This window comes from Aspergillus affinis, assembly GCF_023601865.1.
Source record: "Aspergillus affinis strain CMG 70 chromosome Unknown NODE_48_length_219146_cov_87_397053, whole genome shotgun sequence".
Taxonomy (NCBI): domain Eukaryota; kingdom Fungi; phylum Ascomycota; class Eurotiomycetes; order Eurotiales; family Aspergillaceae; genus Aspergillus; species Aspergillus affinis.
The window spans coordinates 140,029-167,127 of record NW_026515829.1 but is presented as its reverse complement, the minus strand read 5'-3'; the positions used below and the strand labels follow the sequence as shown (position 1 = coordinate 167,127).

Below are 27,099 nucleotides of genomic sequence, written 5' to 3'. Positions count from 1 at the left end.
AGAAGGTCTGGTTTCACAAGTCCTTAGGAAACAATAATGTCCTCATGAAACAACGGCCATAGATCCCTTTTCTAGGTACGCATGCCTAGACATTCCTGTTTCTTGGGATTTAATTCTCTTGACAGACCCACGGACCTAAACAAGTAGAATATTGGTAGATATTAAAGTTCCAGGGGTATTTGTTGAATTTTGAGAACTTCAGAATAGAGAATTGAGTTAAAGTTAGGGTAGGCCGGCGGGAATCAAATCTTATCCAAATCACGATATTTATAGAAAAGGTAGTATCTGCAAAGACACAAAAATATTGATTAGAGAAATAATCTGTAGATCAACCCACCTCCCAAACTTTCTCTAATTCCAACAAACTCAAGCCAAAACAGCGGGAGTTTGGAGATGGGGACGGCGATCGACCGATTTTTGGGCTCTTTTGGATTTTTCTTGGAGATCTTTTTTGCGACATCTTTGGTGTCTAGATCAAATAGTCTATCTGTTTTAAGGCGGATAATTGATGTTGTTGCTAATTGGACAGTTTATTTCGTCTAATTAGATGTCGGTAGGATGTTTTATCATGACTTGTGTGTGTTAGTTGTATGTAATAGAATCAGTAAAATCAACGCCGCTCGATGTCCTCGACATCTGGATATATGTAAGCATGTACTTGCCCTCAAGAAAGAGGAAAAGACAAAAACAAGAAAAGAAAAATATAGACATCGTAAGTCGCATCACATCTAATCAAATCAAATAACAAGAAGCTGAACAACCTCAATTACCACTATCTTATAGGTTCAACCCCTCTATCACATCTAATATGTTATCCCGTTTCACCGGATCGTTAATTAGATCATCCCAGAGCTGCTGGTCTTCGAATGATCGTTCCTTCAAGGATGATTCTGTACTGCTCTCGTCTCGAGCCTTACCCGCTATGTGATCAAGCATGTTCTGTCCCTCCTCAGTCATGTCCATGTTATCGGCCGCTTGGGAGAAGATATTCGTGCCGTTGGGCCGAAGTACGCCGCGGAGGGTGTTTGTGATGAGTCCGGCGAGCGGCACTTGGGCTGTCATGGTGAGGTTCTTCATGACGTTCGTGTAGTAGGGTACTTCGGTGCCGTCGTAGAATACCGACTTGCCGACCGTATCGAGGGTGAGGGTCCCGTCTCGGATGGATTCGAGCTGGGTGGCGAGTACGGTGCGTAGGTTTTTGATCAACACGCGGAGGTCGAGCATCCCGTGCACTGGAGTCGAGTGGTTGCCTGGCCGGAGGATGAGGTTGTCGAGGGTGGCGTTGCCGATGACGAGGTCGCCGGATTTAACATCAAGGGTAGTTGTGCCCTAGGGATGAGTCAGTGGTGCATTTGGTGGTCGAAGTGGGGACAGGAGCGATACTTACAATTTCGAGTGTTAGAACGGAGGGGTTAGGTAGGGTTGCGTTGGCGATGAGATTAGTTCCGTCTTCTCGAGCGGGGAGCAGGAGCTGAGTGTCTTTGATGGCGAAGCCTTCGAAGGAATTCAGGGCTGCGGATTGCGTTAGTTCTGATACCCTGCATGATCTGACACGCTGGCATACTGTTCTGGGGAATATCCTTGTCCATCGTGATGTGGTTTTTGATCTGTCCTAGATAGGCGGTGGTCTTGCCCCATACCGATAGCGGACCGTGCTTCATGAACACGACGTTGTGCACGTACTGCGTCCACTCGGCGACATTCAATGGAGTGAACTGCTTATCTACTCCCAGCGTCGTGTTGCCGCTGATCGTGTAGTCTTTCAGATACAATTTTCCCCATGTGCCATTTCCGGGTGAGGCACGGTTGAACAGACTTAAAGTCATCGGATCAATGCGCACCGGAACACCCAGAGGAAGCTTCAGTGCAGACTCAATCGTGAGCTGCACGGATTCAGGTCGGGGGTGCATGACGTCGGCTTTGACTAGTAGCAGCGTCGAGTTATCCACGACTCGCTGCGCAATGGCGGGGATGATGAGAAGGAAACTGTTGTTTGTTAATTTCCGTACACGCAAATCAAATGGCAAGGGGCTATACAAGATGGGTAAAAATATGATGAGAAAGATGATACTGAAGAAGAAATAGCAACACCAGAACCGAGCCCAATGCCGCCGGAGATTCTGCGTGGGCGTCCTCTTGACCTTCTCTAGAGTGATCGTATCGGCCGTCTCGATATGCTCAAGGTCATACCCCTCGCCATTCTCAGGCAGAGGTCCGCGATGGATTCCCACCGCATTTTTGGCGTCTTTGGAGGCGAGATAGTTCTTCTCGTCCATGGCTTGTGCAATGCCCTTGTTCGGACCACAGAAGTCGAGATTATACAGCAATTCACTTGCTCAGGCGACGCAACTGACTGACTTGGAGATATATCGGATATTAATATTATAAATTAGCACAGGTATGTGTGAGCGCAGGGTGCAGCTGCATATGCAGTCAGGAGAATTGAGATGAGAGAGAGAGCAAAAAATGTTTGATCAATCGATCTCTCAACCGATCAATATTGCGATGCATGAAACAATTGATTAATTGGCACCATCCCGTCATTTTGCAGATAACCGAATACCCACACATAGCGGCGTGCATGGCTATGGCTCTCGTGGGCACCATTTTCCGGGCCTCGGGGATTCCACCCCTTTGAGCTGGGACGATCTCAGTCTCAGCAACCCTCGAGCCCGTCGCCAACACTCCGCATAGATCGACGCTGCAACGCTGTCGATCGCTAGCGAGGGGTTGGACCGAGCCAATAACGGCGATTCATTGCCACTCGCAGGAGTTCACATGCGGAGGCAATAGGATGAGGATCGACAGCGACTATTGAGGAACCGCGGTTGTTTTGGGGGAGCGACTTAAGCTTCGCACCAGGAGAAAGGTTCCACTTGCCTTTCGGTCAGGAAAGTTGGGGCACGGAATCATTGCCTCATTGAGATGCGGGGGTGAATGGTAAATGATGTAGGATGACCATTGGAATTGTCTGGATTACGGCAATTTTTTTGTCCTTGTTTCTGCGTTGATCTTGATATTTTTGGGACGTGAGATGATGAAGAAGCGAGGTTGATGGTTATGGGCGAGACGTGCTGCAAGGGCGCGTGATTCATTCCAACCCTACTTTTCCCTCGGCCGTCACCACCATCGATCAATAGTCTATCTGTCTATCTATCAGTCATTTTTTCTATAATACGTCACTCCTGGAAGAGTAGCAAAATCACTTCAATCCCCCAGTATACACCATGTCTTTCTACGACGACAAAAAGTCCCCCGACGAGATCACCCAGTCCCCCACCAACACCTCCACTAAGTCTCCCTCCCCAGACGACTTCGAGAAGCTCGAGAAGCTTGAAATTCTTCCTCATATCCTCCAAGAGGGCATTCTATTTGCCGGATCCGGATCCGCACTGCTCCTTCAAGCCGCCTACCCAGGCATCAAGAACCGCATCAGCGACAGCCAAAGTAATGCCGGCGACAGCGGCGCCCTGGCCAAAGAACTCAGCGATGCCCTGCAAGCCACTTTAAGCTACATCGCCTGCCTCGTCCTAGGCACAGAGAAGGAGAAAAAGACCCTCATTGACCTCCTGCAGCGCGGGCAACCGCCCTTCCGCGCCAGCGAGACCTACACGTCGCACCCGCCCACCCAGCTCTGGGTCTCTGCCACGCTCTACGCCACCGCGACGGACTTCTACCAGCGCATCTACGGGCGCGTCAACTACCGCACCGCCGAGAAGGCCTACGCCGAGTTCACCCTCCTCATGCACGCCCTGGGCATGCCGACGGGGACGTGGCCCGAGAATCGCCAGGCTTTTTGGAAGTATTGGGATGACCAGATCGAGCAGTTGTCGGTGACTGCGAACGCGCATCGCTTTGCGAAGGACCTTTTCGATCGTACGGATCTACCCCGTTGGGTGACGATGTTGAAGCCGCTGATGCGGGTCGCGACTATCGAAATGCTTCCGCCGCGCATCCGAGAGGCGTACGGGCTGAAATCGACAGTGTCGACGAGGGGGTTGTATCGTACCGCGATGGGCTTCTCGGTGGCTATCTATCCTGCGCTGCCCAAGGGGACGAGGTCGTATGCGTTGCAGTATTATTTGGAGGATTTACGGAAGCAATTGAATGTTGTTTAATGTGTTTTATTTCAGTGCCTCTTTTATTTGGTTCTTGTTTGTCTAGCTAGCGGTTGAATTGTGGTTTGTTTCAATGTTCATATATTCGTTCGTATACATATGCAATACCAGTCATGTCATTTCATCTCATCTGCCTGCTGCCTGCCTGCCTGCTTGTTTACTCCAGTCGAAAGAAAGGAAATCACATCAGAGAGCCCAATAATCCACCCAGAAGTTTCGAGATATTTGAGACGAGCTAAATCGTTAGTTTCAAAGTTAACCCTCAAACCAGAGAACAGAACTTACAGGAGTCGCATCTTCAATCAGCGTCGTAGTATCATTCACAAAGGTAGGCGTCAACAGCGTATCGGCATTATCGACCAGACTCTGCAGCTTGTCGATGTTCTTGCCCGACAGCAACTTCTGCAGATTCTTGGGCGTGTCGCCGCCCAAGAGCACCGCACCGCCCTTGACGATAGTCTGCAGATCTTCCAGCGTGTCCTGGCTGAGTAACTCCTTCACCCCGTCGATTAGCTGCGGAAGGTCAGAGAGAAGGCCACCGGTGGACTCAGGAGCTGGCGCCGCCACCGGGTTGGGGTTGGGGTTCGCGATGGCCAAAGGGGCAGCAAAAATGAGGTACTTGAAGAGACGCATTTTGAAAGCGGACTGATACGCTGGCTGACTGAGGTGACTGGACTTTGGTTGGACTTGAAACGCAGACAGTTATTTAGGCTGTAGAAGGGTCTTTGACAGCTAAGTTGGTCTTATAAGTAGAAGATAAGTCGGGTTGCCCAAATTAAAATCCGTATTAAGGATGACCCCGCCTTGTCTCTGAATGATTAATTTTTATTGCTCTTTCAATTATAGTTTCTTCTATTTCGCTCGTCCTTCCCGGTCTAGTGAGTAGTGAGAGAACCTAGTACGCAGGATCCCGCAAGGTCGAGGCCACATTCCAGTCAAAGCTGACCGCCGACAGGGCAGTCCAGATCGCTCCATTCTCATTCGACAGGTGTTAGAGTGCCTCTTTTGCAGTCTGGCCTCCGAGATCTCCGATTTTCTCCCTTGAATTGAGCGATTCCGTCATTTTCTCCCCCGCTGCCGTCTCTCCCCCGCTAGCCACGACTCCAGCAGCTCACCCGAGGCTTATGGGGCGCGTCCGTGTTGGTTTCCCCATGAAAAAGAGGAAGCGGGGGAGAGAAGGATTCAATCCGGGGTAATACAGAGATAAGAAAGGTAACCATGTGAATATGACCTCGTATCTACCGTCCTCATTTAATCCAGCTTTCTACTATCCCGAACTAAACCCCATCTCACCCGAGAGACCCCGCATGAACTAGGGCTCGCTAAGTCACCTTCTCAGGTACTGCGGCTGTCGATCGTCTCCAGCGTCTTCACTTCGCGCCCAATCAGCCCCGAGTGGAGGCCTTTGCACCTCGGAACAACCGTGTACATGTGAATCGCCTCCCGAGCTTGTTTTTGGGTCGTTCCTGTCCGCCCCTGGCATTGGTTTCTGGCGATCCACTTGCCATATAGAATCCTGCATTGGCCAATTGATGAGCACCGTAAAACAAGGCACGCACTGCATACCGAATCCGGTAATGTGTCAATTTGATCTCTCTGCCTCTATGTCTATCTCTCTGTCTGTCTGTCACCTACGTCTTTCATCTTCATATGATCCCGACAAGCACACTCCAGCCGTGCTGATGTCCAACATCTTGATTAAATTATATTAATGTCTCACTCATTACACCTCCACTCAAAGCTTGTCTGCTTGTCTTTCGCCGTCTAGGTCCCCGAATTATGTAGCCACTTCCGTAATTTGACTAGGATAGGATGGGGACCCTGGCCAGGAAGCCGATGCCCGACCTCTTCCCCTCAGTAAGACAGACAGATCGTTCCGACATTCGTCATAGGCATAGGCATGAATTCGGACGTAGACGTAGACGTAGACATGATCCCATTCATTCAATCAATTAATCATCCCGGAGGAAAAATCCCCTCTCCCTTCCCCTCCCTAGCGTATCTGCAATCCATCCCTCTTTGCCGATCCCCTTCAATGCACGTAAGATCGTATCGGCCGGTGCCAATGTCCACCCTACAGCGCCAACGCCACGCCCAGCACACCCAACGCCCCCATGCCTCCCACGACAAGTCCTGTCGGCTTCGCTCCCCCCGCCGCAGCCCCCGAGGAAGTCGCCGATGCGGCGCTACCGCCCGTGCTGGACGCATCCGCACTGGCCGGCTCTGTCTGCGCGGCCGCCTTCTTCGGTGGCGCGGTCAGCGCCCCCTCTGCGATTTGGCTCTTCACGACAGACAAGTAGCTCTTCACGTCCGTGGGTAGACTTCCGTACCAGTCCGGGGTCTTGCCGGCTTTGAAGTCACTGGCTAGCGAGGCGCGCTGGGCGGGCACGACCAGTGCGGCGAGCGCGGTCGGAGGCAGCGCATGAACGATCTGGGGGATTATAGACCGCGGCGGAGGGTCGATGTTGTCGAGGTTGGCGGTTTGGGTCGGGATTTTGAGCGAGAGGGATTGGCTTGTTTTGAGGTTAGTATATACTGTACTTCTGCGGGACTTATGGGTATAGGTTTGGGGTAGGGGTGTAGTGATGGATGTATGTACATGGCATTTCCCAGCGAGGACCAGTTCACTTCGTCGCCAGTTGGGCTGGCTCGTTTCTCATGCTCGTGCTCATTCTCGACGGCAGCTGCCCAGGCCGTGGTGGAGAGGGCGGCGAGAATCCAGGCGAATTTCATGGTGATGGACGGTGGGAAAGATGCTGGGTGTTGGGATTGAAGGACAGGAGTAAACGTGCAGCTGAAAAGTAAAAGTAGATGGAAGAGTGTCTAGAGTTGTCTTAAGGGGAAAGTTTGTACCAACAAGTACTGGGCTCTTCCCGAGATCCGATGTGGAGAGTCCGTGAGCAGGAGTGGCTGCTGATCGTCATATCCCCCGGAAGTAACAGGCGCTGGGCCTAAAACTGGGTTAAATTGATTCCCATGTGCTACTGGTTACTGGTGTCTAGACTTTGTGTCGGATTTATGATTATGTTGATTATGCATTAGTTGTTGACAATGATGTATTGGGGCTGGAACATGCTGTTGTCTTTTATGACATAACTGTTCTTATTCTCCTTTGAGTTTCCCAACTTACTATCATCTAGGAATTGATAAATTATTCATGATTCATCATACTAAAATGAAATCGGAGATACATACTCCCTTTCAACGGATGCCCAGGTTTTCCCTCAATACATCCAAGCGACCCTCAAATCTCTAATTCCTTTAGATATTCGTAATATCTCCTAATTTTAGGAATTCATTGTCTAGTTATGCTGCAAAAAAAAAAAAAAAAGAGAAAAAAATTTCTACGACAAGGACGCGATTTGAACGCGCGACCCCTAGGGGATAAGATGACAACCCAATATAGGATTCAAGTCTTACGTCTTAACCACTCGACCACCTTGCCTATATTTGTGGGGCTAGCCAAGATTTTGAATTCTTGCTTTTGAGGATATTGTACTACTCGACTAGACGGGCTAGCCTATGTCTTCAGACTCTAGATATTGTCACAATAGTGGAGGTGGTTCTTCTACCCAGTATACATAGAAAAATCCTAACGCGGCATATATCTTTCATGTAGAAATATTTGTCAAAGTCTCGCACAACAACCATTCATTTCAATTCCAGAATTCACCACACTTCATTAACTTGGTCCATTTCCATAGACCTTCGACATGTCTGGGCTTGGAGTGCAGTACTTGGATTTATTTCTTCTTTGGATCCAAGACGATATGCTTGGAAAATCCCTCTGCTTCTCGTTTGGTCGACGGTTCAGGCTCCAATATAACAATGAGAAGAACAAGGAAGTTAAGTCTCAGTCGTTGGCTTGCCAAAAATAGTCACGAATTTGCAGATCCCGAGAGCATAATATCACTGTAATTGAAGAAGTGCAAGAGTTGGAGACACGAGATGAAGCAACTGGTTACCCTCTATGATGCGGATTGTTCCAACACTGTCATACATGAACCCTGCTGAGGCCGAGATGAGGGAGATCCAGTTGAGAAAGTTGAAACTACCATGCTTGATACTCTTGAATTGATGTATGCTATCAAAGGGACTCGCAAGATGTGGCCATAGCTAGTGAGTAGTGTGAGTCTAGGACCTTACGACGGGCGTTCTCTCATTGAAACCATCACCATGACAAACAGCACTCAGTTGATGTCCACCGAACAAGTCAATCTCGCTGCAGGTTACCGAGAAGTCAGCGCCAGCGGCCGCGAGAGCTGACAGAAAGAGAACAGAGATGAAGTGCTTGAATTGCACTTTGAAGAATAGAGAAAATCGAAATATTCACACAGGAGAACACAGGAATTCTAATTGATCAATGTTGAGCTGGAAAAGACCAGGAGAAAGGCCTGGTATTTATTCCTTCGGAGCATCTCAATCATTTTTTAGTATTCATTATCAAGCCCGTCCAACATGCATGGCAGTTTAGCCACCGGGGGGGCATACTTTCCTGCGCCTAGTATGGCCATCTTGTTCGTTTTCGTTTATTCTGGCCAGGGAGTCCATCCCCACAACGGCGCAGTAAGCCAACAAGGCTAATGATTGTGACCGTAGGTTGTTGTCTCCTTTTAATATCGGACAGTCTCGGCAGTCTCAGTTGCTCTCCACCTAGCTGAACATTGTTAGAGCCTCATGCAACGAAGTAGATCAATTTTATTCATGGCCTTGCTAAGTAGCGTGCAGTCTATGTTGCTTTCCTTCTCAACAACGGTGGTCACTACAGATTACATTGAGTCTCACACAGTGCTACGCATTTGTCTTGGTCTATCACCTAGACATGAAGCTAGCCTTTGTGGTGTCTGGGAGTGTAGCAACCGTGCCCCAGAGGTGCAAAGTAATGGGGGAATTAGGGGCTTAAACATACTATCTCACCCTAACCCGGCGGGGACTAGAGGATGGAACGTAGAATCCTTAGTGGCCTCAAACCATGACGGTTCTGACTATTTGGCCCTAAAGATGGGACTCGAATCCGCAGTACTCGCCAATTTTAAACTAGCCTCAAGCAACTCGACGTTTCTACGAGGGCTCAGCGCTATCTACGGAAGATACTCGGAGCCTTATCTTCTCTTTGTTGAATCGAATCCACGGAGGCTCAAATAGTGTTTAAAGTTGCAAATGATATTGAGTAAGTTAATTTTATTCGAGTCCCTTCACAGTCCAAGTCACAGCTTTTGCTGAATAACACGTTCAAACTAATCGTCGTGCGCCAATCTAAAACATGTACTCTCAACAACCTCATCTATTGGCTCCTGGTGATACTAACATGAGGCCGGGTCTTAGGTATTGAAAACTTTCTAGGGGTACCATGCATGAAGTGCGATGCTATTGCATGGCTTAGCAAAATCCCCACTCGGCAAATCAACAATTGTAGTGTTATTAATATTTTGGGGGCCAACCTACCAGCCCTAGAGAGTACAATGTGATTTTTTATTGCCAACAGCCTGGTAATCAAGCCGTTACAGCAACAGTAACATATCAGGAGTAGCAAGATATCCGGTAGTTTTTCTCAATATCGCAGCTTATATTTATCGACCCTTTTATCAATTATTATTGGAATAGGTCATTACCAATATATGGGGCTTAAAAACTTAAAATAGTGCGCAATCCTGAGCGCCATTCCCCGTTTGAGGCTCAATTGGCCCACTCAACAATTATTATACACTAGGTGGACTATGTAGGTACTGCCAGTAGTAGGGTAAGGATCATGAAATCGGGCGCCGAAATGGAAATACATTTAGAGATCATTTGTTCATATTACTCTACCTGAAACAACTTACCTCTCTGCTAACAGTTCGAACTTTCCTCCGTAGCAGTTAGGTTGACCATTACTGGGTAATTGGAATGTTAACCACGAGGAAATAGCGTAAAGTTTTCCACCCTTTCGCTATCTAGCCACCTTATATCGCGAATGAAAAATCTTGTTCTCTCATAATGTTGACGGCGGAAGGTTTTCGTCTGTCAAGCATTCAAGTAGGCTACGTAATCTGTACTTACTGTACAGTACACATATATCCACTTTTTATACACTGTATCCCATCTGGCGCCCTATTAGGTGTTCTGAAGAGGGTGAGTTTGTTTTCTATATCCTCGCATTCCATCGTATAAAGCAGAACTGCTGCATATGGGCAATTCGTTGATACATATTTACATATGGCTATGTAACCATTCATCCCTGGCAAGCTCCTTTGCGGAGCTACGCTTTCCAGGCTCCCATTGCAGCATTTTGCGCATGAAACGTAAAAAGGCCTCTCGATCCCCTTTTCCCTCAAGGGTAGTTTCCCTCTCCTCAAGCGGAACCCGGCTTGTCAGCAAACTTGGAGCAAGGAAATTACGTAAAGCCATCTAGTTAGTGAAATTGGATGCCAAAATCCTCAAAGTACTGTTTAAGGGCAAGAATCACTTGCCTTCCCCTGAGAAAAGTTTGTCTGTTAGCCGCCCTTGGGTAAGAAGACTGGGAGGTGGAGGACCAAGAAGGTTGATCATTTCCGCAAGATGCGCTCGACTCCGATACCTCTCAAACTCAGGGTCATCGCCCGTAAAAAAGGAACCGTCTTCATAAATATCCCAGATCTAACTTAAATATTAGTAGTTCACGCTTCTTAGACTAACATTATCAGTATTAAGGACTGTTCATCTCACCATACATCTCACATTCCATATATCGGCACTATACGTCCAAGGGACCCCTAGAAATACTTCCGGTGCTCGATAAATCTTGGGCTGAATGAAAATCGAGTGGTGTTCATTGCCATGTACGGCTGAGCCAAAATCACAAAGAATCGGGGCTGCAATGTCTTTTGGTACTTTGAGTTTCTGGGAGGCGTAGATTATCCTGCCGTCTGGGTCTACTTCTTTCCGCGGAACAGGTCGTTGAAGTTCGTTCTCCTCAAAATCAGTGGAGACTGAATCGTCCTTGATCCCGAACATGATATTATCGGCCTTGATATCTGACAGGAAGAATGGTAAGTAAATTGAAGATGTACAGAAAGGGGGAATCGGGGAGTTGGGTGGAAGGTGATAGATAATTTAGGCTACAAACCAGTGTGTGCGATCTGGCACTCTGTATGAAGGTAATATAATGCTAAGAACAGGCGATGAAGAACCACTGCGAGAACTGCAGAGGGTAGTCTTTCGACTGGATTGCGGCGTAAGAAAGCTAGTACGCTTTCCCATAATGGAGGATGCACAAGGCATCGGTGCTTATCCTGAGGTCCGTCGATATCAAATGTATCAAGTAATTTCTTATAACGTCGCGGCCGGCATGGGTGGTTGAAGATCGCTCCATTTGTCGGTATATGGAGAGCTCATTATCAACATGTTGGCCTATCGATGAGGTCTGGACGGAGATTTTGAGCATAACATAACGGCGGTTGCTAGCATCAAAGTAAACAATACATTCGACAGTGTAATTCTAGCCTCACAAGAGATCTCACTCCATATCTCGTGCAAGCCATGCAGTCGAGGTAGATACAAGTCCTAGTTTGCCAATGACTTGATATCTATATCTCTTTGATAACTTCCCCTATTTGGGTTGGATAATAGCGCGAAGCGATATAATCTGGCAGCGTCTCTTCAATTTTTCTGCCCTTCAGGTATGCGGACGAAGTTCGGGTTAGAGAAATTGAGAGGTTTCCATCTCCGCCCGACCCGGGGAAAAGATCGCCAAAGCGATGAGAACATGGCAAGTGCGAAGACGAATGGTTCTGTTGTGTTGTAGGTTGTGGCTACTTGGAAGCGTTATTTTTTGGTCGCGGAAGGGATGAGCGTAAAGCCCGATATAACTGTCCTTAAACGGCAAGATGGCCGAGTGGTTCAAGGCGGCAGGTAGTCCGATTGTCAGTCCGGAGTCTTCGGCCATTACCTAGTACTCTTGTCAACTTTTGGTTTCTCTATTCTCTTTTGCGTCATTTCTAGACATATAGTTTTATTTCATATTTATTCATTATTGAGTTTAACTCTCACTAACCTCTTCGTCCTCCTAGTTCCGACCCAATAACATGTATCACGGCATCAAGCTCCGACAATAACCTCATATTTGCGCACATAGCTATTTTTGATCGTACCAAACCAATCACAAACATCGGAGGAAGAGGGGGAGCATCTCATCACTCAAAGTACAGCCAGGCAGCTATAAGACCTGGTAACATGACAATCACTAGTGCGGAGAAAGTCGCTCCTCACACACAACAGAAGCGGCAGTTCAAATAGGTAGCCTTGCTTCAAAGGCACCCATCGGCCTTCCCATCTCTCCCCCTCTTTTTGAGCTACAAGTGAATATAATGGGCTCAATCAGTCCCACTGAGGGGCTTGCTCAAGCCGCACCAGAGAGCCCATCTGGTTTCGCTCCAGGTCGAGCTGCGAATGGTGATCAGCGCTCTAAGGCACAAGATAGCCCTCAAATTAGCTGGCAAGACGTCCTCAAATTACTCAAAGAATACCAAATTCGCTATGACCAGCGATTCTTGGACTTGGAAACGGCTCTTAATCATCGCGATCCCACCCCGCCTGCCTCACCTGAGCGGAGAAGTGGTAATGCACACCACACGAATCAATCTCAACCCAACACACCCGCGGTTCGACTTGCACCTTGGAAAGCCGAAGAGATGGGCTATTTTCTTCCTGATGCATCAAAGCACAATCACAAGCCCCAACTTTATTACCAAGATGTGTATCTTTTTGTTGAACGAATGCGTGACGTGACTCACCTCAAGGGTCAAGACACTGTGAGGGCCAATATTTTCAGTTGCTTGAAAGGCGCGGCACTGGCTTGGTTTACCACTGAGCTTACTACCACGGAAAAGGATGGTTTACGCAATAGTTCTCTTGAGGATGGCTGGTTTCAAGTGCTAATTGACCGTTTCAAGCCGCGCCCTCATGAAGCATTGGAAAAGCTGATGAAAATGACCTATGGACTAAACGACGTCAAGCAGGGTCGCAACCCACGTGTCTTTGTTCAAGAATTTCTTCGCAGCGCTCGAGCCGCTCACATCGAAAAGTTTTCTCAACTGCTGCTTGTCTGGAATCATTTGGATGCCTCCCTGCGCCGCGACATTCCAGAACCTTCGTCAAATACGACATTGACAGCGTTCTTGCAACAACTTGATAAGAAATACGACATTTGGCGGGATCTGGCAGCTCAAGAGATCAAGTCTTGAAGAACGAAACGCAGTAGCCACATCTTGACTGATATCATCGCAGCAATTCATCTTCTAATGTTTACCAAATTGTTATCCGGCACTGACCTCTTTGAGGGTTATCTCTTCCCCATTGTAATGAAACGTTTATCCTAGTCTCCCAAATTGATCCGTCTTAAACAGAATTCCATGTTATAACAATTCCTAATCATTTCAGTTTCCAAAACTTCGAAACAGCGTCAGTTCTGAGGTCAAAAGCCAACAAAAAGCCTTGATTATGTGCAGCCATATCAAGTATAAAATTCAATAGACAGGTAGCTAGGTTCATCAGTATTTTGACTGCAGCACTCCATAAGTCATACCATATATTAATTAGTTCACAACTAAGCAAGGGAGCAGGTTTATTGAGAAACCTTTCTCATTGATGACACTCCATTCTGTTGGGAATGCTGTGCAGCACCCTCGCTTCCATAGCCCGATTAGGCTCAGTGCATCCCATAATGCCTATAGCTGAGCGCTGCAGATCTAGATAGGAACACACACCTTCGCGCATCCATTCCTGCTCAAGATATTCAATGCTTCGACTACCCAGTGGCCGCTTCCAGCTCAGCAAAAGATGGCGTATACATGGCGGGATACAAAGGTATTTGACAAAGAATAACGTGAATCTAGGAAACTATATTATGTTAAACTTTCAATGATTTCATGAAAGCGCTCAAGACAAGACAGGTCGCATATCGACGCCCAAAAAACGATGCTATTGTTGAGAGGTTGCCCAAGTACCTCCGCTCGCTTACATTACTGTATGTAGCTTAGCGCCGATTCTGGCGGAAACCGCCAGTAGGCAAGGCCTATCTATATAAGGATCCTACGATCCACCTCTGGTGAATAACACACGTTGCACCTCACCAGTGTTGGAACACAGGGACGTACCCTTCCGCCTGCCCTGGGGTTCGACATCGCTTAGTCATCACTTAGTAAGCTAGATATCTTAGATAGTTGGCCACACCGGCCATCCAATACACAACACATCAATCGTTTCCCACAACCAGCAAATATGAAGATCCAGATCGTTTCAGACCTTCATCTAGAATCTCCTGCCGCGTATGATGTCTTCGAAATCACCCCCAAGGCGCCATATTTAGCGCTACTAGGCGATATCGGCTATGCCAAAGACGCGGGGCTGTTTGACTTCCTCCGCAAACAATTGGAAGCATTCCGGGTTGTTTTGTTTGTATCGGGTAATCACGAAGCGTATCACAGCAGCTGGCCGGAGACAAAGTCTGCGCTCGTCCAGCTCAAAAAGAGAGTGGACGACGCTCGAGGACGCGATGAAGCGCTCGGTGAACTTGTCGTTTTGGACCAAGCCCGTCACGACATCTCACCAACCACCACCATCCTTGGATGTACTCTGTTTTCGCACGTGGCCGAAGCACACAAGCAAAACGTCAGTCTCGGTATGAATGACTTCTACCTCATCGATGATTGGACAGTCGAAACCCATCAAGAAGCGCACGCTGCCGATGTAGCGTGGCTGAACGAGCAGGTTGATCATATTTCGCGCTCCGAGCCCGAGCGGAAAATAGTCGTGTTTACTCATTACTGTCCATCAACCGATGATAAGGTTGTCGACCCGAAACATGCTAACACCAAAATCATGTCGGCGTTCATGAGCGACCTCTCTACCGAGCCGTGTTGGGAAAATCCGGCCGTCAAACTCTGGGCTTTTGGTCATACACATTATAACTGTGACTTCCAAGACTCGAAAACCGGGAAAGTAGTGACCTCAAACCAAAGAGGATATTATTTTGCTCAGTCGGAAGGGTTTGATTGTGAAAAGACCTTTGAAGTGTAGTGTCCCCATGGTGACGAGCTCTACTCTCTGTTCCGTTCCGTCCATTAGTAGCGAGAAATAAAGAAATTCGACTTATTTGTCAACTAGTTTTCAACGGAAGACGATGTTCTTCAATCAAGTTCAATCGAAGTTCATCAAGTATATGAAACATCGTAGGGCCCGACAGTTTTGGCGCATGATAAAATCTTCTGTAGCATTCTTGCAGTATGGTTGCATCGAAGAGATCTGTACTGTCGACAAATTCTAGTAAAAAGCTCAGAATGGCCATCCAGTATCTCTCGTGGGCAGTGTCGTAGTCCCGGCAAAGCAGCAGGAATCAAGCGAAGTACTGACATCCCACTATCGTGGGTACTCAACAGAGAGTAAGCAAGTAAGTAGTTGCCCCAAAGCAGGTTTGGAACGCCTATCGAGTCGAGCATACTTTGTATTGACGAGAAAAACCATTGCTAAGGCTCTACTTGATCAAGGGAGATTCCTCCATTGCCGATGCACTAAGTAAGTGCTTGGAGACCTGCGAGAAATAATGACAAAAGTCACATTTTAAGTGACGAGATAAAAATGGAAACCCCGCACGTCAGGGCAATTTATTACGTATAGCTGCAGGCTCCCATACTGAGAATAGCCCAGAAATGGAGGTTGTTTTACACGGGGCGGGTTTGCTTGGACACGCATCGACGGTGTGTTTCACTGGTCGAGGGAAGGGGGCTTTGCCTGCAGCCCTGGAAGTGCTAACCTAGTATGTATAGTAAGGGGTCATATACCTGACTAGTAGGGCAAATCACCCTCTTACTTGGTTCCAGTCGAGGCATGGAAACAGTTAGTTCTAATTTTAGTACATTAAGCGGGCTTTCTGAGTTCTCGAGTATTCCAGTGTCAATCTAGAATCGGGAATTGAGAACCAATCGTTATCATCGATCGCCATTAATGAAATCGAGTAACCTCTGGCTACGTCAATCAATATTTTCTGAACTTTCTACAGATACCGAGATAGTATGAACTCAGTGCGTACGCTGTATAGAACACCTGAACAGATGGTAAACGATCTCAACAAGCCACAACCTACTCCTCCACCCACACATATAACAACATATAGCAAGATAAAACAAATCTACAGAAGCCTCCCACCATTTCATCCCATCACGGAAAAAAAAAAAAAAAAAAAAGAAAAAGCAAAAGAAAACCACAAGCCACGTCCCCATTCGCCCATTAACGTCGATCAATCACGACACCCATCCCGCCCCCTTCCCCACTCTTCAACCAGCAAAGAATGAATTGAGAGAGAGGGAAGGGGAAGAGCAGCAGAATAGGAGCTATGACCCCTATCCATCGCCGAAATCTTACCCGTAGAGGTCTAGCTCATCATACTGTACTGTACATCCCAGCCCAGTCTACCTAGCAAGGTCAGCAGTTAACACAACAGCCACTATTAGTTATTCATAACCATAACCAAACAAGGTGAGAAACAGACCAAGCGCAACGAACACTAGACCCGACGGTCTTGGCCTGTACGTAAGACGGGTAAGGAGTCCTTTCCTGGTCCGATCAGTCAGATGGCTAGCTAACCAACTAACCAACCGACTAGTTGGTAAGCTACGAAACTTAGTCAGGTCACGTCAGTCGCCTAGGTAGGTAGGTAGATAACATTAGTCTAGTGGTCTGTGTCAGCTCGTATATTTGTGGATACGCCGACACGGACACGAGCGGGGTTAGGTCGGATTTTGTTTGTTGGGAGGAAGTGAGCTCGTAGTAGATAAATAAGTACGGAGTACTGTACATACTACGCTCAAGGAGAACAATCGAATGATCTGTCGATTAAAGCTATAGGGTACAGATTACGCACGGATCTAATGCGGTGAAGGCGGCTGGGACAATCGGCATATAGTATACGCACGAAGAGAGGAGAAGGGAGAAGACATGGTCCGGGTGAGTTGGCTATGCATGCGGAAACATCGCGGAGGGTGGATAGTTAGTTCCTCCGACGGAGGTCGGGATGAGGTGAGGATTAGGCTTATTTAGTTGGGCTACATACCTAGATTAGGTAGGTGGTTGGAGAAAAGTACGGAGTAGTTACGGCAGTGAGATATGAGATGAGATGGGTCAATGTAGGTCTGGATGTGATATGTAGCTTTTGCCGATGTGAGGGTGGAATATTCCGTAGGATTTCGAAGATTGTTGGTTATTGTTTGATTGATATAACTTGTGGAGTACTTACGCCGTCGGTACTTTCTTGTTTTGTTGATTCGTTTTGACTCAATAAGATGGTGAATTTCGCAAGGCTGGGGAAAGGCAAGCGAGCGTATGTACGGAGTAGTGCTTACGAGACTCAACCTGCAGGACAAGTCCGGTTTCAAATTATGGGTCGTGTGAACCGCTCAAATAAGGGAGAAGCGTGTGACGTGACTAAGAAACGTAGAATTAGTTATTCCGAAGGCCAATTGACCTACCTTGCTTATGGAATCGGACCTTTGTTCATTGGTGCTAAATCAGTTTAGTTTTCGAGAGTCAGACTCTCAGTCAGGGCTTCGGTCCTACTCTGCGTGTGTGACGCATGGTACGACTCATGTCAAGTCAGACCTAATTAAGTTACTCCGTGAGGGCAGGATCCAAAATTTTAGAATTTTTTATATGGGCTATTTTGGCCATTTAATTCATGTTTTCCCCAAAATGTAAGTCATAAAAATAGATAGAAGCAAGGCTGACGATGTTCATGTCATCGAAGCCAGTATCCACGTCGAATATTGAGATACATAGCCGGTTCCTCCCGGACAGATGGCATAGCCCGGTTTGCCCTTTGCCGAGCAAATGTTGTATGAGGCATTAGACGTTCGCATCCGATATCGGCTAGTTGAGGTCGCTCAATGTCCACGCCCGCTTGGGTCTTTTGAGCCTTGAGCTGGTCAGGCATCTCCAATTGTTGCAGATCCGACAGCCGAAGGGCCGGATCGAAGTTGATTAGAATGATCGCCTGATTACCGGGGCTCAGGCCTTCCTGGTCCACGGAGTAGAGTATCGACCGCTCATCTGAAATCGCATGTACCTTTCCTGCTCTTTTGGACGGGCATAGAAGTCTGTTAAGCTCGGGTGGGGCATCATCTGGAGGCCATAGAGATATCCCGCGAGATGTGTAACGCTCTTCGCTATTCTCCAGCGGAGTGCCGTCCGGCGAGGCCAATTCTGGTTTGTACAAAAATCCCTTGGAACCTTCGTCTCCGTCCTCGTCGATGGGGCATTTGCGTTTGCGCGAAGCCACGCGCAAACGCAGTCGGTCGTGTGGCACGAAACAACCGCCCGACGGAGGGCTCGGGTCATTAACCAGATCGACAAAGCTCGAGGCTGAAATGTTGTATGTGCGAAACTTTGTTTTTGCAAGGATGAAGTCCTGGCGTGGAGTTGGGCTAGTAGCACTGCCGCTGCCGGAGGCACCTAATTGGTATTCCTGGTGGAAATGTCGGCGTAGACGTTTCCGCGGCCGCTCGTAGTTGGGCTTATTGTGAGAATTCAGGGTTTTGGTCAACGGTTCGTCGGGCAATGGGGCGGGGGCTGAAAGCTGTCCTGCGTTGCCTCCCTGCCGCTTACTCTGGCGGATCTCAGCGGGCGACGGCAGAGGCTGCACGTAATACGTGCGACAGTTTTCGCTGCCACCGTCACGCCACTCACGCCGACACTCCAGAACCATGAGTTTATTCGTCGACTCGTCATGTCGCAGCGAGAGATCGGACCAGGTGTCGTTGATTGGACCCTCGCGATGCTGTCGCCGCCAAGTTCGGTTAAGAGTCACAGAGCCCGTATTCCTGCCCGGCGACAAACATACCCAGACGTAGAAAGACGTCCAGTCGACTTCTTCCTCCTCGAAGTCCACCTGCGTCGACACAGCGTAGAGATGCTTCTCGTGGACGCCAAAGCAAACCGTTTGCCCGACCTCGTACCCGGCAAAATTGTGCAATTCGATTGGTTTCTCGGTGATATGCTGCCCCGTTGCCAGATCGACGCAGCTGACCGCCCATTGCGGATATCCGTGGTAGCCCAACGCCGAGTGGGTGCCATAGTAGAGGTAGGCGTCGTCGTGACGAACGAAGAGCCGCCGTGTGGATTGGAGCTGCGTCCGGAGGCGCAGTCGCCCGCTCTTCCCGCAATCTCTCTTTCGCCGCATGTCCACGGCAAGCAGCCATGATTCGCGCCGTTCTACAATCTCTACAAGAAAAGCAAGCAACCCGTGTCCGTATTGCATCAGGGATATTTGCGTCGTGTCCTCTGCCGGATTGCATCCCGGGATGGCGCGGGAAAGAACGCTATAGAGGTTGAGCACCTGTTCGATCCGACTGCCGCCGTGTACATCCAAGGCGCGGATTTCGTCATTGTAGATGTAACAAAGGGAGCCGCCGCTGTACAAGAATGCGCTGCCGTAGCCCAAAACCGAGGCTGAGTAGGGTTGGGCTGTGGCGAACGCTTCTTTGATGTCAAACAACCGCCCAACTGCTCGGCGATAATTTTTCGATTGTTTGGCCTCTTGGCCTTCCTTGGTTTGGAGGAGGTTGTTCTAGATTTGGTCAGTATGTAGCCATACAAAACACGAAAAGGAGGAGAGAGAGAAAAAAAAAACCGAAAGAAAAGAATTACGCGAACGTAATAGGCTGACTTGAGAAGGGGAACTCACCTCGATCGTTTTTCGCGCAATTGATTCACATCGCATCAAATCATTGAGCGATCGGTTCACGCGACTCAGGTGGATGAAGTCATGACAGTCCAATGTCGAAGCTACCTGGTAGAAAACATCGTAGGGGATAGAATCCAGATTCTTGGTCACGACCGTCATGACCGAGGTAGTGCTGTGTGATTTTCCAAAACATCTGAAAGGGGAGTTCTGGGGTTGGAAGTCGTAAAAGAGGTTATATGATCGGACAAAAAAGTAAGCGGCTGATCTTGGTGTTTGCCTCCCAGAGGACTAATATAGAAAGAGCAGTAGAAAGATGGGGACGCATGGATCCACACAAAGACATTTAGTGCCCAAAGGGAAAGCACCCGGACCAGAACTTGAATGAATCCATGAGGCTAGTGGTGAATGTCGGAAAGGGAGGCATGTTTTATTTTACCCCTTGGTGGGTGCGGCTCTTTGAGAATGTTTAGAAAGACCAAAGAAGCGGACAAGGAATGAGAACCCAGATTGCAGGATGGGAACATACGGCCAAAAGTAATGCGATTGGTCTAAAACGGCGCGCGTTATATCCAGGATTGTAGGGAAAGCTAGGCTAAGCCACGAGGGGCCCGCACGCCGTGCAGTCTGATGATGCTGATGATGATCGTTTTGGCCCCCCTTTTTTAGTGGTGACGGGTTAACTTGACTAGTCCGTTTCGACTGTCGAGGGCGGCCGCTCGCGGGCGGCGCGGAAGGCCAGTCCAAGCAAGAGCCTCAAGTGATTCACTTCAGCACGAGGCTGCCTGCCTGCCTGTGCCACCGGGAGATGTGGCAATCCTAAAAATATTACGGAGTACGGCGATTCACATTCGGGCTGAGACAAGCCCAAGACAGCAGTCGTCAACAAAAAGACAAACTGGAGTACTGTACAGTCAAGCTAAGAACAAAAATAAATAAACGAGCCCCAGAGGCAAAACCCACGGACTAGGCTTCAGTCGCTGACTCGCTTCACCGACATAGCCAACTGCCATAAAGGGATCCCGGCCAAGACGCGAAATTGGCCACTAATTTTGGGGTCAGCCGAGGGACTTAATCTGACTTCTCTTAGGGTGCAGTCACCGGTCGTGTAATATCCCCTTTTGAGCCTCTTGTCTCGGCCTTTCTCAGCCTCTAGGCCCTCAATAGTCCAAAACCACGCAGGGACAGGCCCCCTCGTAAGCTTAAATTGCGACGCGCATGATGACGACGGCGATCGGATTGAACGAGATCTTGCACTAACAGCTTTCCAGTGGGCTCAGGACCGCGACCGTGCGGCTCTAGTTGCTGTCATGGCTTCGAATTCCTGGTTCCGTGGGTGGCCACCGTCAGCCAGCCTATCAGAGCCTCAGGCATCAACTTCCGATGAGGCTGACGGCGTAATGCGATCGAGGCCATAGCTCGGTCGATCTTATCGGCCACAGTTGCGTCTCTCGTATATTCTGAGATCGGCTGCATTTCTCTCTTAGAGACGGTGTGGTCACTGGTCTTTTTATCTCCGAGCACCGCTGATCATTTACACCGCACGTTGGCTCACGTCAACTCGCGTGCTATTCCAGCCTTGGATTTCCAATGAATCCTAGTTGAGTCGGTTGACCTAGGGCAGCAATGGCCAATAATGAGTGCCTGTGCCAATTCTCAAGTGCTCTCTAGAAGATAAGTATGGTGATAGAACTACTGATTAACCCCGCCTTGCACTGCCCCAGAACCAGGATCAGGGGTTCTGTACAAGGCTAGCAAAGCTCAAAGCGCTGCAGGTAGTAAAACCCTCAAGGAATGCGTGAATACCCAGCATACCAGTCGCATTTCGTCCGTGCTCTTGACATTTAAAGGTGCTGCTGTATACGTCACGCCTGATCTGGAGTAGCTACCAGCTACACGATGAGCTCAATTAATTGAGGTGATGAACGGCCTAACAGCTCGAATCCCGGTTCCCAGTTACATCTTCTCCAATCATAAATGGTCCGAACTGGACGAAAAATCAGCACTTGGGATCCCGGTCCTGCGGGGTTCCATAGTGACAAGTATAATCGGTCATCTTCAAGTTGCTCCCCGACGTTTTACGGTTGCACTCTGCCACGAGACGAGACAAAGTGACCTAGCCGGTCATCGGAACGTGTTCAGACCGGACTCCGCACGAGCTACCCACAATTCGACTTGGAATGGGCGAGTCTAGATCGTAGTTCCCATGTAGAGTTGATGTGGTGATGCAGCAATCCCTGCCTGTCACATTGATTGCGGTACGAGGCTGTCGCATTGGACTTCGGTCCAGTCCAGTATCCACGATTCAGCAGGGAGACTCGTACAAAATACGGAGAAGCAAAGAGGCGATATCTTGGAAAAACTCGCTAGAACATTGATTAAGGAGGCTCAAGACCCGCCTAGTCATCGGCAGGCTGCAATATATAACGTGATAAGTCATATATTCTTGCCACGATTTCGCTCTCAACTTTCTTACTTCTTCTTTCTGTCTCTCTCCCTTGCATGATCTCTTCTGTCTGCTGCATTTATAATGACCCAAGTCAATTTATTCTGGATTTGCCCCTGAAGATTCGGGATGCTATCGTTCATGAGGCGATAAGCGGTGATTTCCATTGTGCCAGTCACTCCATGACATGCATGACTCGTTAGTAATCGGGTGTAACGCCTGCATGCGAGAACCACATCACCTGACTCAGGAGAGCTATTTGCAGCCTTCAGACTGAGTACGCCGAGGTAAGGAGATGCCACAACCATTGCCCGACCACGGCACAGGGCGCACCGGGCACATCCGTGAAGGGCAATGACTCCCACTTTTTGCCCCGGATGTGAGGATATCGTCATGGTGTCATTTGCAGGCGACTCAGCCCAATGGATCCCCTGCACGCCAAGAGTCCAATGGGATATGCTGGTGCCTAGAGGAATCTTCTCGAATGTTGCCATTCCCGGGCAAGCGTCTGCCCTACTGGTGGGTTGCGACGGACGGATCCACGGATCATGATGCGTTATCCTGCCCATCCTTGGTCGCGGCAGCCGACGGGATTCGTGGACACGATCATGCTTAAAGGCTCCAACTGGTTTCGAGGGGAAACTAACGGAATTGACGGGTTTTAGCGTCTCCCATCAATGGGCGGGAGTTTGGGGGGCAGCGACCGTAGGGCTAGTAGATTCACGATAGACATTGAAAACGGTGGGCAGAAGATAGAGGGAGATAGGACGGGCATCATCGTTCAGATAGCACACTGAGCCAACCAATTTACCGGAATCTTTCCAATTTCCAACACTGATACAGGAGTTCTTCATGCTTGACCGCTGCCCTAAGGCTAACTTGCTAAGCCTGAAGTTCCTAAGCCTCGTGTCGGCCCCACTGAGTCCCCTCCCGAAGCGCACGTATCAGCCCAGCCCTGTCGCCCCAGTGCCTGGGGATCTTCATCTGTTTAAAATCTCTCTTTGCGCCGTCTTCCTTCCATCTTCTTCTTCTTCTTCTCTTCTCTCTTCTGCCCTATTTGACATACCAGTGGCACTTCCTCACGAGGTATTGATTGTGCTCATACCCCATCTCCATCGTCCTTCTTCTTTCTTGTACCCTCTTCGTGGAGACAGGACTTGGCAACTGTCTGATCTCCTTCAACCCCGCAACAGCCCCTCAATCAGAATCTCGACGCTCGTTCAATCGACCGATTGATGTACTACCCTCATTCCGCTCCTCCCCCTCCGCAGGGATGGGGGGACTACCCTCGCCAGCAGCCTGGATATTGGCCTCCCCCGCACCAAGGATACTAGTCAGCTTACCCATTCCTTTTCTCTTGTCTGCTCGGCATTGACTGACTCCTTCAAGTCCCCCGCAATACCCCCCGTCAGGCCCTCCCCCTCCTCAACAGTATAATCAGTATCCACCCCCTACGCATTATCCCTCGCCTGGTCCGTACGGTCCCACTCACACACCAACCCCACCTCCGCAATCCTCATCACCGTACGGGCAATACCACGCCCACGGTCACAGTAAGCCCATCCTCTCTGTGATTACCGGGTTAAAATCCCACAATTGTCCCCGCTGACAATACCTAAAATAGGCCGCTCGCAATCATGGCACATGCCCCCACGTCCACCGCAGGAGTCGCAGCACTTCGGTCGGGGAGCTCCGTCCAACTACCGATTCCAGTACTCCACCTGCACGGGTCGCCGGAAAGCGCTTCTGATCGGAATTAACTATTTCGGGCAACCGAACGCCCTGCGCGGCTGTATCAACGATGTCGCCAACATGTCGAACTTTTTGCACGAGAAATTCGGCTACCGGAGGGAGGATATGGTCATCTTGACTGATGATCAGAAAAACGCCATGAGTGTGCCGACCAAGGCCAATATTCTGCGCGCAATGCAGTGGCTGGTGAAGGATGCTCAGCCGAATGATTCGCTCTTTGTTCATTTCTCAGGTAGGTCACCGGTACTGATCGGTCGGAAATTAGAAGACTTAACGTGTCATCTAGGCCACGGTGGACGAACCCCAGATCTCGACGGAGACGAGGAAGATGGTAGGATTTGCCTCTGATGGATTTTGAATCGTGCTAACATCACCAAGGCTACGACGATGTTATTTACCCTCTGGATTACCGTACCGCCGGACACATTGTGGATGATGATATGCATGCTATCATGTACGAGAATCCCCTCTGCTGTGCGCTATTTCAATTTACTCATTATTATCTAGGGTCCGTCCTCTTAGGCCCGGTGTCCGTTTAACCGCCATCTTTGATTCGTGTCACTCCGGTACTGCACTCGATCTGCCTTATGTCTATTCGACACAGGGTATTTTGAAAGAGCCCAACTTGGCCAAAGAGGCAGCGCAAGACCTGTTCAGTGCTTTCCTCTCATACGGCAAAGGCGACCTGGGTAGCATGGCGCAGACGGCCATTGGGTTCTTCAAAAAGGCAGCCATTGGTGACTCCGCCCGACAGCGCACGGTGATGACCAAGACCTCACCCGCGGATGTGGTCATGTTTTCGGGATCGAAGGACACGCAGACATCGTAAGTCTACCCGCTTAGTCCAAGGCTCTTCCTCCACTAACAAAAGTCAGGGCGGATACATTCCAGGACGGAGAAGCTCGCGGAGCGTTGAGTTGGGCGTTCATCAAGTCATGGACGCAGCAGCCCAACCAGAGTTATCTTCAACTGCTGAACTCGATTCGATCGGAGTTGGAAGGGAAATATACGCAAAAGCCGCAGCTAAGCTGCAGTCATCCCTTGGGTAAGTACTCTATCATCTACCATGTCAGATGTCTTTTGCTAACAGTCACTCCAGATGTCAATCTACAATTTATTATGTGATCATATATGATGAACCACGATGTATGCATAGCACACGCGTTGAATGAATTTGGATGTTTTTTACTGGCACGAAAACGAACCAGATCTTTATGTCTATATACCAATATGTTACGGAGTTGGAGTTAATCTGTTGTTTTTACAAATATCATCTCCAGCATGATACAGCCATATGATGCGGAATATCTCTGCTTGTCTTACAAATCCTAAATGATAATTACATCATGCCCGCGACATTAGCATCGATCCTCGATTATGATATGTAAACTTCCGCTGACGAACATCTAGCGGCTCTGCGTCCCCATGGCATCTAAGAACGAGATGTTACATGTAACTTTTCCACAGTAATTTGAATCCCCTTGAACTAGCTAGCTAACTAGTTATACATCCCTTCCTTCGCACCTACAGCTCGCTCTCTGACCCCCTAACCCCCTAATCACGCACCAACCTAGTCAACATTAGTTATCAATAATCCAACCCATCAAACAGACAGATCATAAATACATACTGTACAATGAAGGAATACACACCTGCACCGTAGCCAACTATCATAGTCAGCTAAATAATCACCCCTTGCAGGAGCACTGAAAACTAATGAATAATTATTCATCGTTCTCCGCATTCTACTCCACAATTCCTACGTCATATCCCCGTATCCCCCGTCCATTTACTCTTAGAAGTTAGAGGTATGGGGCAGTAGATTGAGTTAACTCCGCCACAAATACGGAGTAGGTACGGAGTGCCTGGTAGTCAATGCCAAGCGACAGGGATCATGCCTGGAAACTTTTCCAGAACAAGAACTTGCCAAGAAACCACGGACCTTTGGGATTCCTGGTTTCTGGTTTCCAGCCTTGCGAGTAAGTTACTGCGTAGAATCTATCAAGAAAGGCAGGCTAGATAGATACGTCATGTTTACATTTCAAAGCAGTCATCCAGGTGATATGAGATTTTCTGACAATTCGGGACCAGTTACGATCTTCTGGGGATGAACGGGGAGAGATAATGGCGAGTCCTTTGATTGCGAAATATTTATATCCGTTCACTTCACTTCTCGCGACAGAACAAGAAGAGGTACTTCTAAGCGTGAGAATGTTAGCCTTAGAGCCCTGAGGCAACTAGGCATTGGGCACGAGTCCTCAAATATAGTTCCCATTTATCTAACACCCGTAACTTAGTCAATCCAACTACCCTTGAAAACCTAATGAGCACTACGTAGATTCCCAACACCGCTGACTACTAGCTCCCCAGCAACTCAGCAATCGGAGTGAAATATGTTCGTCTACAAACTCCTACAGGATAGTAGGGTTGCCTTTTCTAACATACGAGAGTGTCTGTTACCGGCCATATTGAGTCCACGATCGCGAGACTTTAAGTGGGTTTCTGATCGCAGTGCATTGAATTAAGACGCATTCTGAGATTCTGGGGCTGGATGAAGTGAGGAGTCCATGTGAGTTAACCTGTCCTTCATGTTTATCAGCCGGAAGAAGTCGTTGATCAATTAGAAAGGAATAATCTGGAGGAGTTCGGTGACGGGGGAAGTTCGATGATGGTCTCTCACTCCCATCAGCCCACATGTCTGTGATGAAGAGACCGTACCATCAGGATCCACGACTAGCAATCAAGCAGCATAGACTCGGGCATTCTAGTCCGCGATAAAGTGCCAGACGCCGCAAAGCTGAAAAACCAAGCCCCCCCCCCCCCCCACGAACAAGACACGCAGAATCCTCGACTTGTGCCACTAGACATTCATCGCCTCACCTCCAACTACGCAAGATCAATCATCCTCGATCGATGGACGCGAATCTCTTCCGACCGTCTCCAACTAGCTACAATACGCAAACCAACGGGGCTGTTCATCCGCCACGCCAACAGCAAACGAATTGGCCACCCACCGACTAGCGTACAAGCTTTCCTAAGGCGTGGTTCGAATGCGCCGTCTGATCTCGGAAGGAATAAACGTGTCGTCCCGGTTGACA

At 48.7% G+C, this 27,099-nt stretch overlaps 8 protein-coding genes across 8 annotated transcripts; 4 read left to right on the top strand and 4 right to left on the bottom strand.

Annotated features, from left to right (window-relative positions):
• Positions 1–777: 777 nt before the first annotated feature.
• On the bottom strand, positions 778–2,276 carry KD926_007799 (DUF3712 domain-containing protein; the record flags this gene model as incomplete). Its single annotated transcript, XM_053100685.1, has 4 exons — positions 778–1,329; positions 1,388–1,512; positions 1,565–2,031; positions 2,098–2,276. The coding sequence occupies 4 exons, from the start codon at positions 2,274–2,276 to the stop codon at positions 778–780; spliced, it is 1,323 nt and encodes a 440-aa protein (XP_052955699.1).
• A 951-nt stretch (positions 2,277–3,227) lies between these two features.
• On the top strand, positions 3,228–4,118 carry KD926_007798 (oxygenase MpaB family protein; the record flags this gene model as incomplete). Its single annotated transcript, XM_053100684.1, has 1 exon — positions 3,228–4,118. One exon carries the CDS (start codon positions 3,228–3,230, stop codon positions 4,116–4,118), a length of 891 nt encoding a protein of 296 aa, XP_052955698.1.
• Positions 4,119–4,299: 181 nt separating this feature from the next.
• Positions 4,300–4,751, bottom strand: KD926_007797 (uncharacterized protein; the record flags this gene model as incomplete). Its single annotated transcript, XM_053100683.1, has 2 exons — positions 4,300–4,353; positions 4,404–4,751. The coding sequence occupies 2 exons, from the start codon at positions 4,749–4,751 to the stop codon at positions 4,300–4,302; spliced, it is 402 nt and encodes a 133-aa protein (XP_052955697.1).
• A 1,441-nt stretch (positions 4,752–6,192) lies between these two features.
• On the bottom strand, positions 6,193–6,851 carry KD926_007796 (uncharacterized protein; the record flags this gene model as incomplete). The annotated part of the gene is made up of 2 exons (XM_053100682.1): positions 6,193–6,631; positions 6,718–6,851. 2 exons carry the CDS (start codon positions 6,849–6,851, stop codon positions 6,193–6,195), a joined length of 573 nt encoding a protein of 190 aa, XP_052955696.1.
• Positions 6,852–12,442: 5,591 nt separating this feature from the next.
• KD926_007795 (uncharacterized protein) lies at positions 12,443–13,318 on the top strand (the record flags this gene model as incomplete). The annotated part of the gene is made up of 1 exon (XM_053100681.1): positions 12,443–13,318. One exon carries the CDS (start codon positions 12,443–12,445, stop codon positions 13,316–13,318), a length of 876 nt encoding a protein of 291 aa, XP_052955695.1.
• A 1,036-nt stretch (positions 13,319–14,354) lies between these two features.
• KD926_007794 (uncharacterized protein) lies at positions 14,355–15,152 on the top strand (the record flags this gene model as incomplete). Its single annotated transcript, XM_053100680.1, has 1 exon — positions 14,355–15,152. The coding sequence occupies one exon, from the start codon at positions 14,355–14,357 to the stop codon at positions 15,150–15,152; it is 798 nt and encodes a 265-aa protein (XP_052955694.1).
• Positions 15,153–17,862: 2,710 nt separating this feature from the next.
• On the bottom strand, positions 17,863–19,965 carry fbx15 (F-box domain protein; the record flags this gene model as incomplete). The annotated part of the gene is made up of 2 exons (XM_053100679.1): positions 17,863–19,689; positions 19,807–19,965. The coding sequence occupies 2 exons, from the start codon at positions 19,963–19,965 to the stop codon at positions 17,863–17,865; spliced, it is 1,986 nt and encodes a 661-aa protein (XP_052955693.1).
• A 3,519-nt stretch (positions 19,966–23,484) lies between these two features.
• On the top strand, positions 23,485–25,126 carry KD926_007792 (uncharacterized protein; the record flags this gene model as incomplete). The annotated part of the gene is made up of 8 exons (XM_053100678.1): positions 23,485–23,582; positions 23,639–23,802; positions 23,874–24,233; positions 24,288–24,332; positions 24,380–24,455; positions 24,509–24,826; positions 24,877–25,046; positions 25,101–25,126. The coding sequence occupies 8 exons, from the start codon at positions 23,485–23,487 to the stop codon at positions 25,124–25,126; spliced, it is 1,257 nt and encodes a 418-aa protein (XP_052955692.1).
• Positions 25,127–27,099: the final 1,973 nt, after the last annotated feature.